At 39.4% G+C, this 14,351-nt stretch overlaps 1 protein-coding gene across 8 annotated transcripts in view; it reads left to right on the top strand.

Annotated features, from left to right (window-relative positions):
* Positions 1-14,351, top strand: part of MBTD1 (mbt domain containing 1) — an 86,684-nt gene that overhangs the window by 51,149 nt on the left and 21,184 nt on the right. For 4 of the 8 annotated variants that reach the window (XM_060252997.1, XM_060252999.1, XM_060252998.1 and 1 more), the window contains 2 exons: positions 1,686-1,763; positions 9,503-9,694. In XM_060252997.1, coding sequence (XP_060108980.1) covers positions 1,686-1,763; positions 9,503-9,694 — 270 coding nt within the window. The remainder of the gene's footprint in view (positions 1-1,685; positions 1,764-9,502; positions 9,695-14,351) is intronic. The other 4 variants (XM_060253003.1, XM_060253002.1, XM_060253000.1 and 1 more) reach the window with 1 other exon arrangement.

Genomic DNA, 14,351 nt, shown 5'->3' on the forward strand with positions numbered 1-14,351 from the left:
CAGACACATCCACAGCTGAGCGTCCTTTTGGCTTTAGCCCAGCAACTTCACTCTTTCTGTGGTTACTTGGACATGCCCTCCGCTCTTCTCCAGTAGCATATTGGGCACCTTCTGGCCCGAGGGGCTCATCTTCCAGCACCATATCTTTTAGCCTTTTGTTACTGTCCATGGGGTTTTCTTGGCAAGGATACTGGAGTGGTTTGCCATTTCCTTCTCCAGTGGATCACATTTTGTCTGGGTTCTCAGCTGTGGCCTGTCCATCTTGGGTGGCCCTGCATGGAATAACCCACAGACTCACTGAATCGTGCAAGCCCTCTCGCCTCGTCAATATAATGAAATTCAAACACTGCACAGCTCCAACATAATATAAATACCATAAAATCTAAACACTACACAGCTCCTACAGTTTCAAAACTGAAAATTTCCAACTAGAAATTGGCTGACTGACTTCTAAAGTATATGCATTCTATATATCCCATTAAGACAAAACAGTAGAAGTTATAAATGGCAGAAATCCCTTTCAAAGCAGTGTTACAGCAGCATTTTGAGGGCCTTCTATGTATTTTATTTAGTAAATTTGTATCTCTCCCTTCCTTCAAGAAACTCAAGGCAGCATACATAGATCTCCATATCTCCATTTTAGTCTCCCAGGAGCCCTGAGAGGCAGATTAGGATAAGAGTGAATGACCCAGCAAGCTTGATGGAAGAGTGGGAATTTGGACATGGTCTCCCATATATCCTACTCTGGCACTCCAACCACTATACTGCAGTGGTGATAATTTGACTCCCTGGCCCATGGTTCTCAAGTCTCCATACCTTTTCCCTTCCTTCTGATAGAGTGTAGCCCCTCCTGTCCCTAGTAGACCCTGTATTGAGTTCTCTCCAAGCCCTGCTTTTTTGTTGGTTCCTCCAAAGTGTTGGAGACATTGATCATTTTCTTAGATTCCTGCTTTTCAAAGATGTCAGACAAGTTGACAGTTTGGCAGGGATGAAGACACATATGCTTGGAACACTAGTAGCTATGTGAGTCTTGCTAAAGACTGGAAGATGATTCTGAGGGAGATACAGGAGCTCAGAGGCACAGGGACTGAAGGAAGTACCTTCTAATTTGTCTATCCTGTCAGTATTCAGCTTTATTACTTTTTAGTCATTCATCTGAATTTTTCGCTGTCTTGTACTTGGTTTTTTGTATACATTCATATGATACTTTTTCCCAGTGTTCTGGTTTATCTCCATATATATTTCACTCTTTTTATTGATTCCTTACATTGATCCAATCCAATCAAAACAGAATCATATTGCTACCAACTAATTTAGGGCAGTTGTTGAAGATATAAGATGGTATGATTGCACAAAAAGGCAAAACTCAGAATGGACCAACTAGTGTGTGTGTGTGTGTGTAGTAAAGATCATACTTGTCAAATCATTGCTCTTCATTAAAAGACTTCATGAAAAAACTTGCTACTCTATCAACAGAATTCTTAATTCTTATTTTAAACTACTTTAATTACTATCTGGTCAGAAAATGAAGGCTGGAATTCTGCACAATTTCAGTGGGAGAATATCAATGGTATCAGCTGTTATACTGAGTATAATTGTCTACATATACTCTCTCTCCACAAAAACACCACCCATACACCATGCCCTGCAAAAGCTGACTTAAAACATTTTTTTTAAAATTTCAGCATCAAGAGATAGTCAGTCCAGTTCATCAAAGCAGAAGAAAAAATCGAAGTCACAGCAGTACAAAGGACACAAAAAAAGTAGGTAATAAATGTGGTGCCGTGTGTTTTACCCTTCTGGTAGAAACTGTGCCCCTTTCAGGAAGTGTTTGCTTTTTTTTTTTAATGCTGTTGCCAAGTGAAACATTTCAAACTTTAAAGTGCATTATAGCATATAATAGAATTGAGAATTATATTTTTGTAGTACTAAGTGAAATAAAATGTAAATGAATGTGGTAGTATAAATGGATACTTTCAGTAACTTTTGTTGCAATTTCTGCTTTACTGAATTTTATCCCCTTTTATATAAACTTTTTATCTCGAACTAGAGGTATAACTTTAATATCTTGTTCAACAAAATAAGGAATGTGATATATTTTATTCAGCTGTCCATAGAGCAACATAATTGGTACAGTCTCCAGCATCACATACAACATTCTCCAGCTCAAAGTAGAAAACTGTGATTTTCTGAAAGGCTGCTGGATTGTGTAAGAGGGTTAATGTTGAACCTCAGATTTAAAAAATATTGTGTTTGAAAAGGGACAAGCATTCTCCTGTTGACTAACGTTATACAGGATTATAATCTGTTTTGTTCAGTGTGATCTTTGTCCCATTATATCACCCAAGAGCACTTTGTCTTAGTTACAATTGCCGACCATGAAGATAAGCAGCCTCAGCTATGAGAGGTCTGAAAAACACTGGAAAAATATTATAAAAATGTACTACATAAACTAGCCAAATTAAGATTTTTTTCTTTTGAATAGACCTGTTAGGATGGCGTCACTACATTTTAAGGACTCTGTTTTTGTGGCATTTAAGCATCTAAACTGATAAACAGAAATATAAATAATTCTGGAGTGAACTGAGACTTACTAAACCTAAAGTGCCCCTGGAGTTGCTTAGTATTTCCTCGGGAAAGATTGTGAAAAGGGAGGTTTATGAAAAGGAAGTTGGAATATTTTTTTGACTGAAGATGACAAGGAATGATATCAACACCAGCAAAAACAAAACCCTGGAGGCCAGTACTGTCAGCACCAGTAGCCCAATGAGTACACAGATTTCATCAGCAGTATTTTTGCATATGTTGACTGACGCATAGTATCTTCTTGTAGAAACTGTCTAGTTTGAGCTAAGTCCAAAAAAGTTGCAGATCTTGTGTCACGAGCAGGGGACCCAGGAGGGCCTTCTGCTGGCTGCCACCACTCTGATAAGGGTCTGTCTAGGAGAGCCCAGAGCACCCACCCGACCGCTGTCTTCCTTCTTAACAAAACCTTCCATCTGTGACTGCAGAGATGTGAGGACCCAGACAGTATAACAATAATTTTGTTAGAAGTGCTCAAGAATAAACAAGTGAGTTTTAATTATTAGTACAACAGTGAAAAGTAGAAACAGTAAAGGTGATGCAAAGAAAATAACAGCCCTATCGTGACTAACTAAATGTTCCCTTCGTCTAATGCCAACAGACTCATCACTGCTTGGGTGAGGGAACCCTCCTTCTGCAGCCTTTCCAGAGAGAACACCTTCCCTCTATAGCCTGGCCTATATATTCTTTCTTCCCAGGTCCCACCCCTCTGTTCTTCACCATAAGAAAATTACTAATCATAGCTATATTTTGAGATTTTAAAAGTAAACAGAATTCAGGTTCAACACCACATTAATTGCAATTGTTAGAATTTTTACCTAGCAATCTTATTTTTTAAAAAAACCCACTGAAAGATCTTGACCATAAAATTTTTGTTTTATAAGTCAAATATTTAAGAATTTTATCTCATTTCCTACCGAAAGTAAAGTGCCCTTTATGTAGCAAAGAAAGATAAAGACTGTACTTACAATTCTGCTGTAATTTTAAATGATCTATAACCACATGGGCATATATGTACTGCACAGTTATGCATATACATATTCCACAGTTGTTCCTTCCAATACCAACCAGACTTTGATTGTCTTTCAATTATATATAGTTGGCCTGCACCCATATAGTGGCAGGTATTTGGGAAGGTCCCATGAAAGCATCTGTAATATTTGAGAGACCCAGATACGACACAATAGATTAAGATAAGCTGAATATTTAGGGCAAACACATTTAACTGTAAATTCAGTTGTTAATTAAACATTAATTACTATAGGAAGTAGTGGAGTCCTTTTGTTGGAGATGTTGGGAGTATAGTACACTTTTATGAATTCAACTGAAGAATAAAAGACTTTGAGCTCTTGTATTTGCTGTAGTCATAGAAAGCAAATGGTACCAAAAGTTTTTAACTGAGGCCAAAGCACAACAGGGCTGAGTTGCTGGGCTTGTTTTCTTGTAGGGGTGAGGGAATCTGACAAATGTGAATAAAGGAAATTGTACGTCTGGGGTATTGCAGAGTGCCTTACCCTCTCAGCTGGATAGCCATAATCAGGACCCATACACCTGGAATTAGGGGTGACATGATTATATGGTATGATTTAATGATTAATTGAGCTGCCTGTCATTTTTAGAAATTGAATACTAAATAGAACAATAATAAAAGCTTGTAATGAAGTGCTGTGAAAAGAACAGGGCTTTTTTTGAGCAGGAATGCATAGGAACACAGTTCTGGCTCGCTTGGGGTTGGAAAAGAATATCAGCAAAAGTGTAACCAACAGTGCAATTCTAAGCCAAGTTATACTGTTCTAAACCCATTGACTTTAGTGGACTTAGGAGGGTATAACACTGTTTAGGATTGCATTGCAGGCATTGATACTTAGGGACAAAGGGGAACTAGTTGGCTGTTAGTCATTTCAGCAGGCCAGAGATTCAGCTTGCAGAACTAGGTTGAAACTGCTCTTATACATTCCCAATTATGTGTGATTTCCCTCTAGGATAGCATTAACCAGAATGATTACTCAACAGAGTGTAGTAGTGACCCTTTCCCAACTGAACTCAAAAGCTTATGTCTCTAAGGATGGAGAAGGCCCATCTCGCTTTCCTGTTGCTGGCACACCAGTTAGAGAACTCATGCAACAGATCAGAAGTAGTGTACTTTTTCTTTATTTAAACAGGGATTTAGTAGACTAAAATAAGTCTGTTGAAGCTATGCAAGTTTTATTACCTCATAGTAGTATTGGCAAGCTAGCTATTGCCATATGTGAAATGCGTTCTCATAGCTGCAACATTTCTGGTGCTTTTGATGAATAGTCTGGAAACCCTGCACATTGGAGAACTTTGAAAATAAGTATCTTGAAGGTTTAGGACATAGTTTCCCAAATTCCTATCCCATTCTTTGCCAGTTATCTAGCCCTCTCCTTTATGTAGCCTTCTCTTTTTGTTTGTGCTATTCTGCTTTGGCGGGGAGGGTGGGAAACAAACAAACAAACAAATAAATAGTACATCGCATAAACAGGCACTGCGTAAAAGACCCCTGGCACAGAACAGTAGTTAAAAAGCCAGACTGGTTTATTGCAAAGGAAATTATAAATTGCTTGACATTTAGAAGTAAAAAGCAGCAGATCTTCTAAAACAATAAAAATGTAAAATATATATATATAAAAATATATAAAACAATTGTGCAGATCCTCATATTTATTACCAGAAGGGATCAATTGACTTAGTTATGTGGAAAATCTTTTGTTCAAGCCATTTTGAAGAAGAAGAAGAAGATAGAAGATATTGGATTTATATCCCGCCCTCCGCTCCAAAGAGTCTCAGGGTGGCTCACAATCTCCTTTACCTTCCTCCCCCACAACAGACACCCTGTGAGGTGGGTGGGGCTGAAGAGGGCTCTCACAGCAGCTGCCCTTTCAAGGACAACCTCTGCCAGAGCTATGGCTGACCCAAGGCCATCTCAGCAGGTGCAAGTGGAGGAGTGGGGAATCAAACCCGGTTCTCCCAGATAAGTGTCCGCGCACTTAACCACTACACCAAACTGGCTCTCCAGTTATGTAGATATGTATATGTCTGCATACTGTCCTCAGAAAGAAGGATATTTCTCTAATGAGCTCTGGAATCTTTCCAGACAGAAGAATATACTAATGTGAATCTCTTAAGAAAGTATCTTCTGGATTTGATCGGTTGGATTGAAAGTGTGTTCAACCAACACTGGTAGAGGGCTCTTCAACCAGTAAAATGGATTGGCCAGTTTCTGTGTCAGAAGTGTAGACAAACAGGGTGTTCATATGTCATGTGGTGTAGGGGAAGACTATCTCATCTGGCATTTGTGTCGTAAGAATGCATTTCTGATTGCCTAGATGAGACAGGATTCTGCCATAGAAAATTAGTTGTGTAAACTTTAGAAATACATAAAAAAAATAGGCTGTTTCTGTTCCATCTTCCTTAGAACCTGTCTAGTTGGTGATCAAAATGTCTACTTTTAATGGGTTCTAGGAAGAAAATGTGGAGATGTGAATTCAGTTTATACTCAAATGAAAAATCAAATATAGATGTGATATTTAAAAAGGTCGTCCCCTGTGCAAAGCACCAGTTGTTTCTGACTCTGAGGTGATGTCGCATCACAACGTTTTCGTGGCAGACTTTTTACAAGGTGGTTTGCCATTGCCTTCCCCGGTCATCTATTTAATCAGCCATAATTAGCAATACAGCTTGTTTTGTCTTTCTGTCACCCCAGTTCATTAGAAACTGTTGAAAATTATCAGTGTATGAAATTCTTCCATGTGCTGTTGGAGTAGAGTATACAAATTGGAAAAATTATGAAAAGATTTACACAAAATTAGGTAGGTGCACATTTGGAGACCACCACATTGATAATGATAGCATCCATTATAGTCACACAAAAAGGTAGCCCCCTGTGCAAGCACCGACTCTGGGGTGATGTCACATCATGATGTTTTCACGGCAGACTTTTTTATGGAGTGGTTTGCCATTGCCTTCCCTAGTCATCTACACTTTCCCCCCAGCAAGCAGGGTACTCATTTTACTGACCTCGGAAGGATGGAAGGCTGAGTCAACCGTGAGCCGGCTACCTGAACCTAGCTTCTGCTGGGATTGAACTCAGGTCGTGAGCAGAGCTTGGATTTCAATACTGCAGTTTACCATTCTGCACCATGGGGCTCACACAAGCTCATTGTTAATGCTATCTTTCTTATTGTATGCATGTCCAAAATTACAAGGGCAGAAGAAGGCTCTACAGGAATGCTGGTATTTGCCATTCTGTTTATCTTCTGTGTTTTCATTCTTTATGTGAAGAATCCTCTGATTTTCTGGGATAGAGAAATTAATTCATTCCGTCTCTGTAATATGAGAACTCTAGGGTAACAAACCTAAGTAGGGTCCCTTGTTTCAGCTGCTTTAGTAGTCTGTTTTAGTATGCTGTATTGCAGTTGTCTCTCATGAACTCACCCCTGTCTTTATTTCTATATGAGGCTTAGGGAACATAGCTTGCTTTTTTAATTCCACAAGTGGTCTGACTTGCCTCTTTAACCTCTGAACTGCAGTTTGACAATGAAGAATGAGCAATGTTCTTAAATTGCTTCTGCACTCAAGTGTGGCTCCCATTACACTGGGTTGCTGGCCAAGTGCTCGGAGATGGAAGCAATGAGTCTGACTTCCCACTATGTGGAGATTTCTTATGCTACTGATATTTTCTCTGTCAAAATGCTGTGATGTTCATATTGTTTTTCCATTAAGCATTGTATTGTTTTACAGAAGACAAGGATTTTCATATCTCTGCACTTAGATGTCCAATAGCCTATTCTCAAATACTGCCCAAAATAGATACCTTCTGTCTTGGAAGATAATGGCAGTGGTTTTCAAAATCTGCCTGGAAAATGTAATTTGCTGTTGAACTTTACAAATTACAATCTTTCAAACCATTCTGAGGCTCTAAAGAGTAGTGGTGTCAATCTGAAGTCTTGAAGCCTTTGCTTATAGCTTTACTTTGTAGTAGAAAGCAATGGCAAAAATTGAATAGACACAATTCAGGGGGTGTCTTGTCTACTTAAATTAGTACCTGTACAAAATCCTGTACTTCTCACTTAAGAAGCTGTGAACCAAAGCATCTGGATTAATGCAGAATAGTGGCTTCTTACTTGAACATTTAAATTTATACAGAGAATTTTCCTTTTCCATTTTTTTAAATTTGTAGTATCTTGGCTTTGTAGGAATTCAGTTGTGATCTACGCTGTGATTGATTCGAGGTTTCCTTAGTACTTGTCTGTTCTTGTATGGCCTACAATATAAACCCTATTGCCATTTTTAGACACTTTATGTAATGCGTTGGTAATGTTGTCTGATATTTTTAGTTTGTGACTGGATTTGGTCTGCTTTGTTATTACCAGGTCTCGCTTCTTTCATATCCAAGAAGACAGGGTATGACCTTTTGTGAATATTTGAGTAGGTAGTGTCTTCTGATGCATTGTGGACCATCACTCATGGTTTACAAAATGAGTTTTGAATGGATTGCTCATACATCTTTTACTCTTTCATTACGAGCAAGGAGTAATATTGCCAAGTTCTAAACATTGCATTTTTCTGTACTTCTGAGATCATTCTAAAGATAGCCAAAGGAACAGGCTATATATTTAAAAACGAGATCTATGGACTGTCATCACTGTGTCTCTTATAGGAAAGGAACTGTAATGTAACCTTCAGTGAATTACAGCACCTTTTACTTTATTCTTAATTTTAATAAGATAATTGATGCTTCTCTTAACATTTGTCTCTGATAGGACTTCACGTGAGTGTCTTGATCCTTTAACCAAAACTGCAGTTCCAGCTGTATGCCTGTCAGTTCAGCACCCAAATTCTTAGCCTCAGGGAGGTTTTTACAAATGACATGGTACTTCAGGTTCTGTCTTGGTAGTGTAATTCCGTTTATCATAGTCTTCCTTATATAGATAATCAGAAAACCACAGACTGAAATGTTGGAAATGTCAATTGCTGCTTTGGATTAATTTGTGTGATATTTGAAAGTATTTGTTCCATGTTCTCTGGGTAGCTGTTACATATATTTAAAGGGTAGCTGCTCAGAGCTAGTTATATAAATGCTTATCAAAGGAGAAATGCTTGTAGACCAGTTCTCAGTTTCTGCTTCACTAAACTTGGGATAGATTTATCGAATGAAAAATATCTGTGGTTCTCAGGTTTTAAGCAAATTAGCATATGTTTTAAGTGTTTATAGCAGCCCCGTGGCGCAGAGTGGTAAAGCAGCAGTACTGCAGTACTGTGGTCTGAACTCTCTGCTCACGACCTGAGTTCGATTCCGGCGGAAGCTGGATTCAGGTAGCCGGCCCAAGGCTGACTCAGCCTTCCATCCTTCTGAGGTCGGTAAAATGAGTACCCAGCTTGGTGGGGGGGAAAGTGTAAAAGACTGGGGAAGGCAATGGCAAACCACCCCGTAAAAAGTCTGCCGTGAAAACGTTGTGAAAGCAACGTCACCCCAGAGTCAGAAACGACTGGTGCTTGCACAGGGGACCTTTCCTTCCTTTTCCTTAAGTGTTTATAGAATAGTAGCTAAGAGAAGAATATCAATTGATTTTTTTTTCACTGTTACCTTAATGTATTTTCCCCAAATAAGCTATTCTATTAATGTTAGTAATAAGCTAGTTCATTAATGTTTAAGAAAATATAAGGTAAAATAATCATCGAAGAATGTGGAGCTCTACAAGGGCATCTCATACTGTCTGAGGCTCTGCTGTGCATCAACTTACCAGCCTTACCTTTCAGTAGAATTCACTGAAAATTTAGCTATAAACAGAGTTGACTGTCAATCAGATGAACATCCACTGAAGTTAGGTCATTAGTCTTGAGTTGCCTTTAATGCACTTTTATCTAAGTGTTTACTTTAGTTTGACTTGATGTTTAGAGAGGAAGATACCAGTTGGGAAGAAGCCTGTCAGTTTGTCGAGCGTCCCCATGACAGGTGGGGTACGGAGGAGCTTCTCTGGTGATGAAGAGTTGACTCCTCCTCAGTATCGAATTCTTCCAGCACAGACAGCCCCGGAGGCCTGCCAGCCTCTCAGGACTAGCAGAGAGTTCAGTCCCAGCCTCAAAACAGGTAATTGGTCATGTAAAAACAAATAAACCACTCCTCTTACGGAAAGTAAAGTTGACTGAGGACCAAGCATGGTCAGGCATAAAACATGCTGACTCATTGCCGCCCTCACTTTTCATTAAAAACAGAAAGAACACATTCATTTTCTCTGGTTATGCATCAGCCCATCTCATTGAATTAATCATAAGCGTGGAGTCCCTTTTTACACTTCTTCAGAATGTTGTAAGTTAACAACCATGCTCAAAAAAGGGGAAAAATAATTAAAAGTGTTTTTCAGTTAACTCACTCAAGTAAAATGGTTCAAGAAGCAACAGAGTTAACACTTATTTCTCTTTGAAAGCCTGGATATCAGACCCAAGCAGATAATTGATTGCACAGGAAATTCAGGCAGAAAAATCTCTTTTTGGCAGACATAAGTTTAAACTTAAATGTACTTTTACATTTGAAAAAAATCTGAGAGGCACTTCGACCCTTTGACTTACTCTCAAAATAAGTATGTATTCTAAAATATAAGTGTTTTAAATTAAAAAATGTTGCAGTAGTAAAGAAAAAGGGATTGAACATCACATAAGGATAATACAGATCATTTAAGTTAGATACAGATGTCAACTTTCAAATGTAGGAGAACTAGATGGTATATATGCAGTGCATTCTATGAAAGTGTAGACAGGTGCTTAGCAAAAATTGCAAAAAATATATATCTTTATATATTAGCAAAATATATTAGCAAAAAATATGTATCTTTATATATTGCTTATTATTCTAAGCCAATTTGCCACTTGCATACACAGAATTCCTCTGACAAGTAAATGCTTCCCAGTCACTCTAGTGAAGGTGCAGCTTGTGAGCACAAGAGCAAAAAGACTGTGAGCAGAGTTGTAGCCCTTTCCAAGAGAGGTTATTGCTAATTTCTCTTGTAAGTATGCAAGTCTATTTAAACTTCAAAAGACTTTTTGGCTGAACGCTTAAATTGGAGTCATTAAAGATCTCTAAGACACTTCATAAAATAGGCATACTTGTTGTCTAGCTAGATTTCCCTTTTGAAAAGGTGACAGCAAATTCCGCCTAAGGCAGAATTATCTGCATGTTGAGGTTTTGAGGCAGAACATGTTTCAGATTTTTTGGGGGGAGGGGGGGGGGCGGCTTACCAGAATCCGTAAGGGGATCTTTTTGAGGCAGTCTCTTGGCACCTAAGTGCTTGTTCAGGGCAAAATGATGCCAAATATCAGGGGCACAACTGCTGTGTCCCATCATCTAAAGGCCTCTCTCTGTTCAGCCTGCTGCCTGGATGGCACAGATCAGACTGCAGCTGCCCCCCAAAAACCATCCAGGCATGTAGTAGAAAAGGCCTAAATTGTACAGTGTTGTAGAGACCCTTGATTCAAGTTATGATGCTGGAACAGATGAAGACTAACAAAAGACTTGATATTCCTTGGAAGTCAGTGCCTGGCTTGGGCATGTTAATTGTTCCATGGAATTCTTTCATACCCATTCCTGATTTTTTAAGCATCCCTACTTCATGAGTAGTTTACATAATGACTGATAGAGGAAAAACTCAACACCTGTCAGCGGCCTTCTCATGAACAGAAACAACCTACTCTTTTTTTCCAGTAAGTATGCTGAAGACATCCACCCTGTTTAAAATAGCAATTATTAGGAGCCTAAATTCCAATCATTATACATCCCCATTTTCCTGTCCTCCTAACATCTCTGCAGGTATATTGTTAAGTGATAATTTATTTTGCTACTTAACAGCTGGTTTTGCTTCCTGAACTATTCATGCAACTGGTTTTATTTTAAAATGTTAACAGCAATACTGTTGTTGCATTCAGCCCTGAAAACGTGTAACCTTAAGTAAATTTTCTTGAGAGAATGATCTCCTGAAGAATATGTAGCATCTCCAGACTAGTTCCATTAAATTTCACTAACACCATACTGATTTGAAAATACAATGGGATTGCTATTCATCAACCTTTTTAGGGAGTTAGAAAGGGAGACAACTGCTGCAGTTAATTGAGTTTAAGAAGGCTAAGAACAAACTTGGCGTGTATTCTACCTTCAGAGAATTTTCTTTTCTTCACCCAAATCCAGAAAGTTGAGTGAAATATGTTGTTATTCACATCATCTTTTAAATGTTGAAGGAATGTGTCCTTGGGGTTGTTCATCAACCAGTATACATTTCTCTAGCTATTCTGAAGAGGTGTACTGTAGTTCTCTGAACAGAAAAGGCAAATATTTGTTGGAAGGCATGAAATGAAACATCTGCGGTTCCCACCATCACTCCCTTAAAGTAATTCTTCGAACTGCCCATAGGCCTTCATGCAAGTGTGTTATAAGCTTCTCTTGTTCACATGTGAAATCCCCATTTTCAGTTGTATTCGTTAAACAGCGTTAGCATGGTAAGGTTTTAAAGGAAAAGCAGATGTCTTATGCTGTTACTGTATTTTAGTTATGATTTACATTTTAAGATAGTCATATACTTAATAGGCTTTCTGGAAGCGAACGGCAGAATTGTTGATCACTAGTAGTAAAACCTGCAGTATGTTATCTTAAAACTGTAGTTTGTTCCAGTGTGCAAAACTGTGTTTGCCAAAAATTCCAAGCATGGAATTCAGATGTCAATACATTTTCATATATCTTTTGTTCTGTATCTACCCATAACAAAAGGGCTCTTACTTATGTATTTATTACACTTATATCCTGCCCTATCCTATTGTGGGCTCAGAGTGACTCACAACATAAAACCCCCCGAAAATAAATATGTAATTAAGAACCAGTTAAATAAAGCAGGATGGCAGCAAAGAAAGATACATTGCTCCAGAGCAGTCCAATATGCTTTCTGTTAGAAATTAGCAGGAGTGGAAGCATCCGTAGACTTACTATGGGCAGGGGAGGCCGTGTTGGTGGAAGCATCCACCATCTCAGCCAAAGGCCTGGTGGAATAGCTACATTCTGTATGGCCTGTAGAACTGTTAAGAAGTTCCACAGGACCCTGATTTCAATTGGGAGCACGTTCCACCAGGCCGGGATCGGGGCAGAAAAGGTCCTGGCCCTGGTTGAGGCTAAGCAGACATCTTTTGGACCAGGGACTACCAGTGGATGTTGGTCTGTGAAATGCAAGGCTCTCTAAGGCATATGTGGGAAGAGATGTTTCCAAAGGTATGCTGGTCCCAGGCCATGTAGGGCTTTAAAAACCACCATAACCTCGAAGCGGATCCAATACTCAACTGGTCATCAGTGCAGTTGGCATAGCACTGGTTGAATGCGTGCCCACACAGATGCTGCTGTCAGCATTCTGTACTAGCTAGAGTTTCCAGGTCAGGTTCAAGGGCAGCCCCGCATAGAGCAAGTTACAGTAATCCAACCTGGAAGTGACCATTGTGTGGATCACTGTTGCTAAGTCCTGGGAGGAAAGATAGGGAACGAGTTGCCTGACCTGCCTCAGATGATAAAAGGCAAACCTGGCAACAGCAGCAACCAGGGCCTCCACTGAAGGCTCTGTGGATTTTAATTATCAGGTTGACCCCAAGTTTGAAGGCAACTTTTATGCCCTTTGTCAGTGCACCACTCCTCTTCTGTTGCTGTGCTTATTGGATTTGCTTAACTTTTATATGCTGTTTTTCTCCAGAGAGCTCAAGGCAACTTAAGAGGTTCTACAGTAGTTCTTCCATCACTGAGTTTACTATATCAAAACGATATGAGGAAGGCTGCTGAGTTTTATGCCTTCACACTGTTCTTGTTAGCATATAAATCTATAATCACCCTCTATAAATCACCCTCCCCTGAAGGGCTCAGAGTGGTGTGCATCATAAATTAAATGTAAATCATTAAAAACAGCAAATAGAAAATAACAAATGGTTAAAACAGATAAATCAGTATAGTTTCTCCAGATTAAAGACACCATAAGCATAACTTCACTCCCTCCATAGAGTGGAACGCACGCTGGGATTGGTAAGACCAGATGGAAGCCAAGATTGTAAAGAAGGTTGCCACTCCAGAAACCCTACAGATAGGGCTCTTCAACCCAGCTGCGAGCTATTTACGGCACAAAAGGAGACTCCTTATTCAGTTAACACATAGTTCTTCTTTATTTATTACTTCCAAGAACCAAATAGGAGGAAAGGTGAAAAGCAAGAAGTCAAAATAATCATACTTAGCCCATGTAGACTTCACAGGAGTTGCCACAGTAAAAGTTCCAAGACTTCAAGCAATTCTTTACTACAGCTTCTGGGGAGAGCGTTTTCCAACAGGCAAGATAAGATAAATCTCAGACATCACACAACCACCAGCTGCGACTAAAAGCATTGTCTCCTCTCCCCCAAATTCAACTCTGGGCGCTTGCTTCTCCAGCTCAAGATACCCCAGGCTTAACTCACTACAGCTGTCAGCTCTATCCTGCAGGGATAGATTCAAATTAACTTAACTCCTGAAGGTCCAAGGAGCGGGAATCTTAGAAGGCTTGCATCTGCTGTCACAACGTTCTTTATCCTTTACAATGATAAAACCCGTTGCTACCTCTCCTGTAGGTCTGGTGGAACATCTTCATTTTACACGCCCTGCAGAACTGAGCATTTTCTGCAGTGTGTGGATGTTGCTATGTAGAGAGTCCCACCAGACCATGACCAAAAAGGCCCTGGCTCTAATTGAGGACAGCTGGACA

This window comes from Heteronotia binoei, chromosome 13 (assembly GCF_032191835.1).
Source record: "Heteronotia binoei isolate CCM8104 ecotype False Entrance Well chromosome 13, APGP_CSIRO_Hbin_v1, whole genome shotgun sequence".
NCBI classification, from domain to species: Eukaryota; Metazoa; Chordata; class Lepidosauria; order Squamata; family Gekkonidae; genus Heteronotia; species Heteronotia binoei.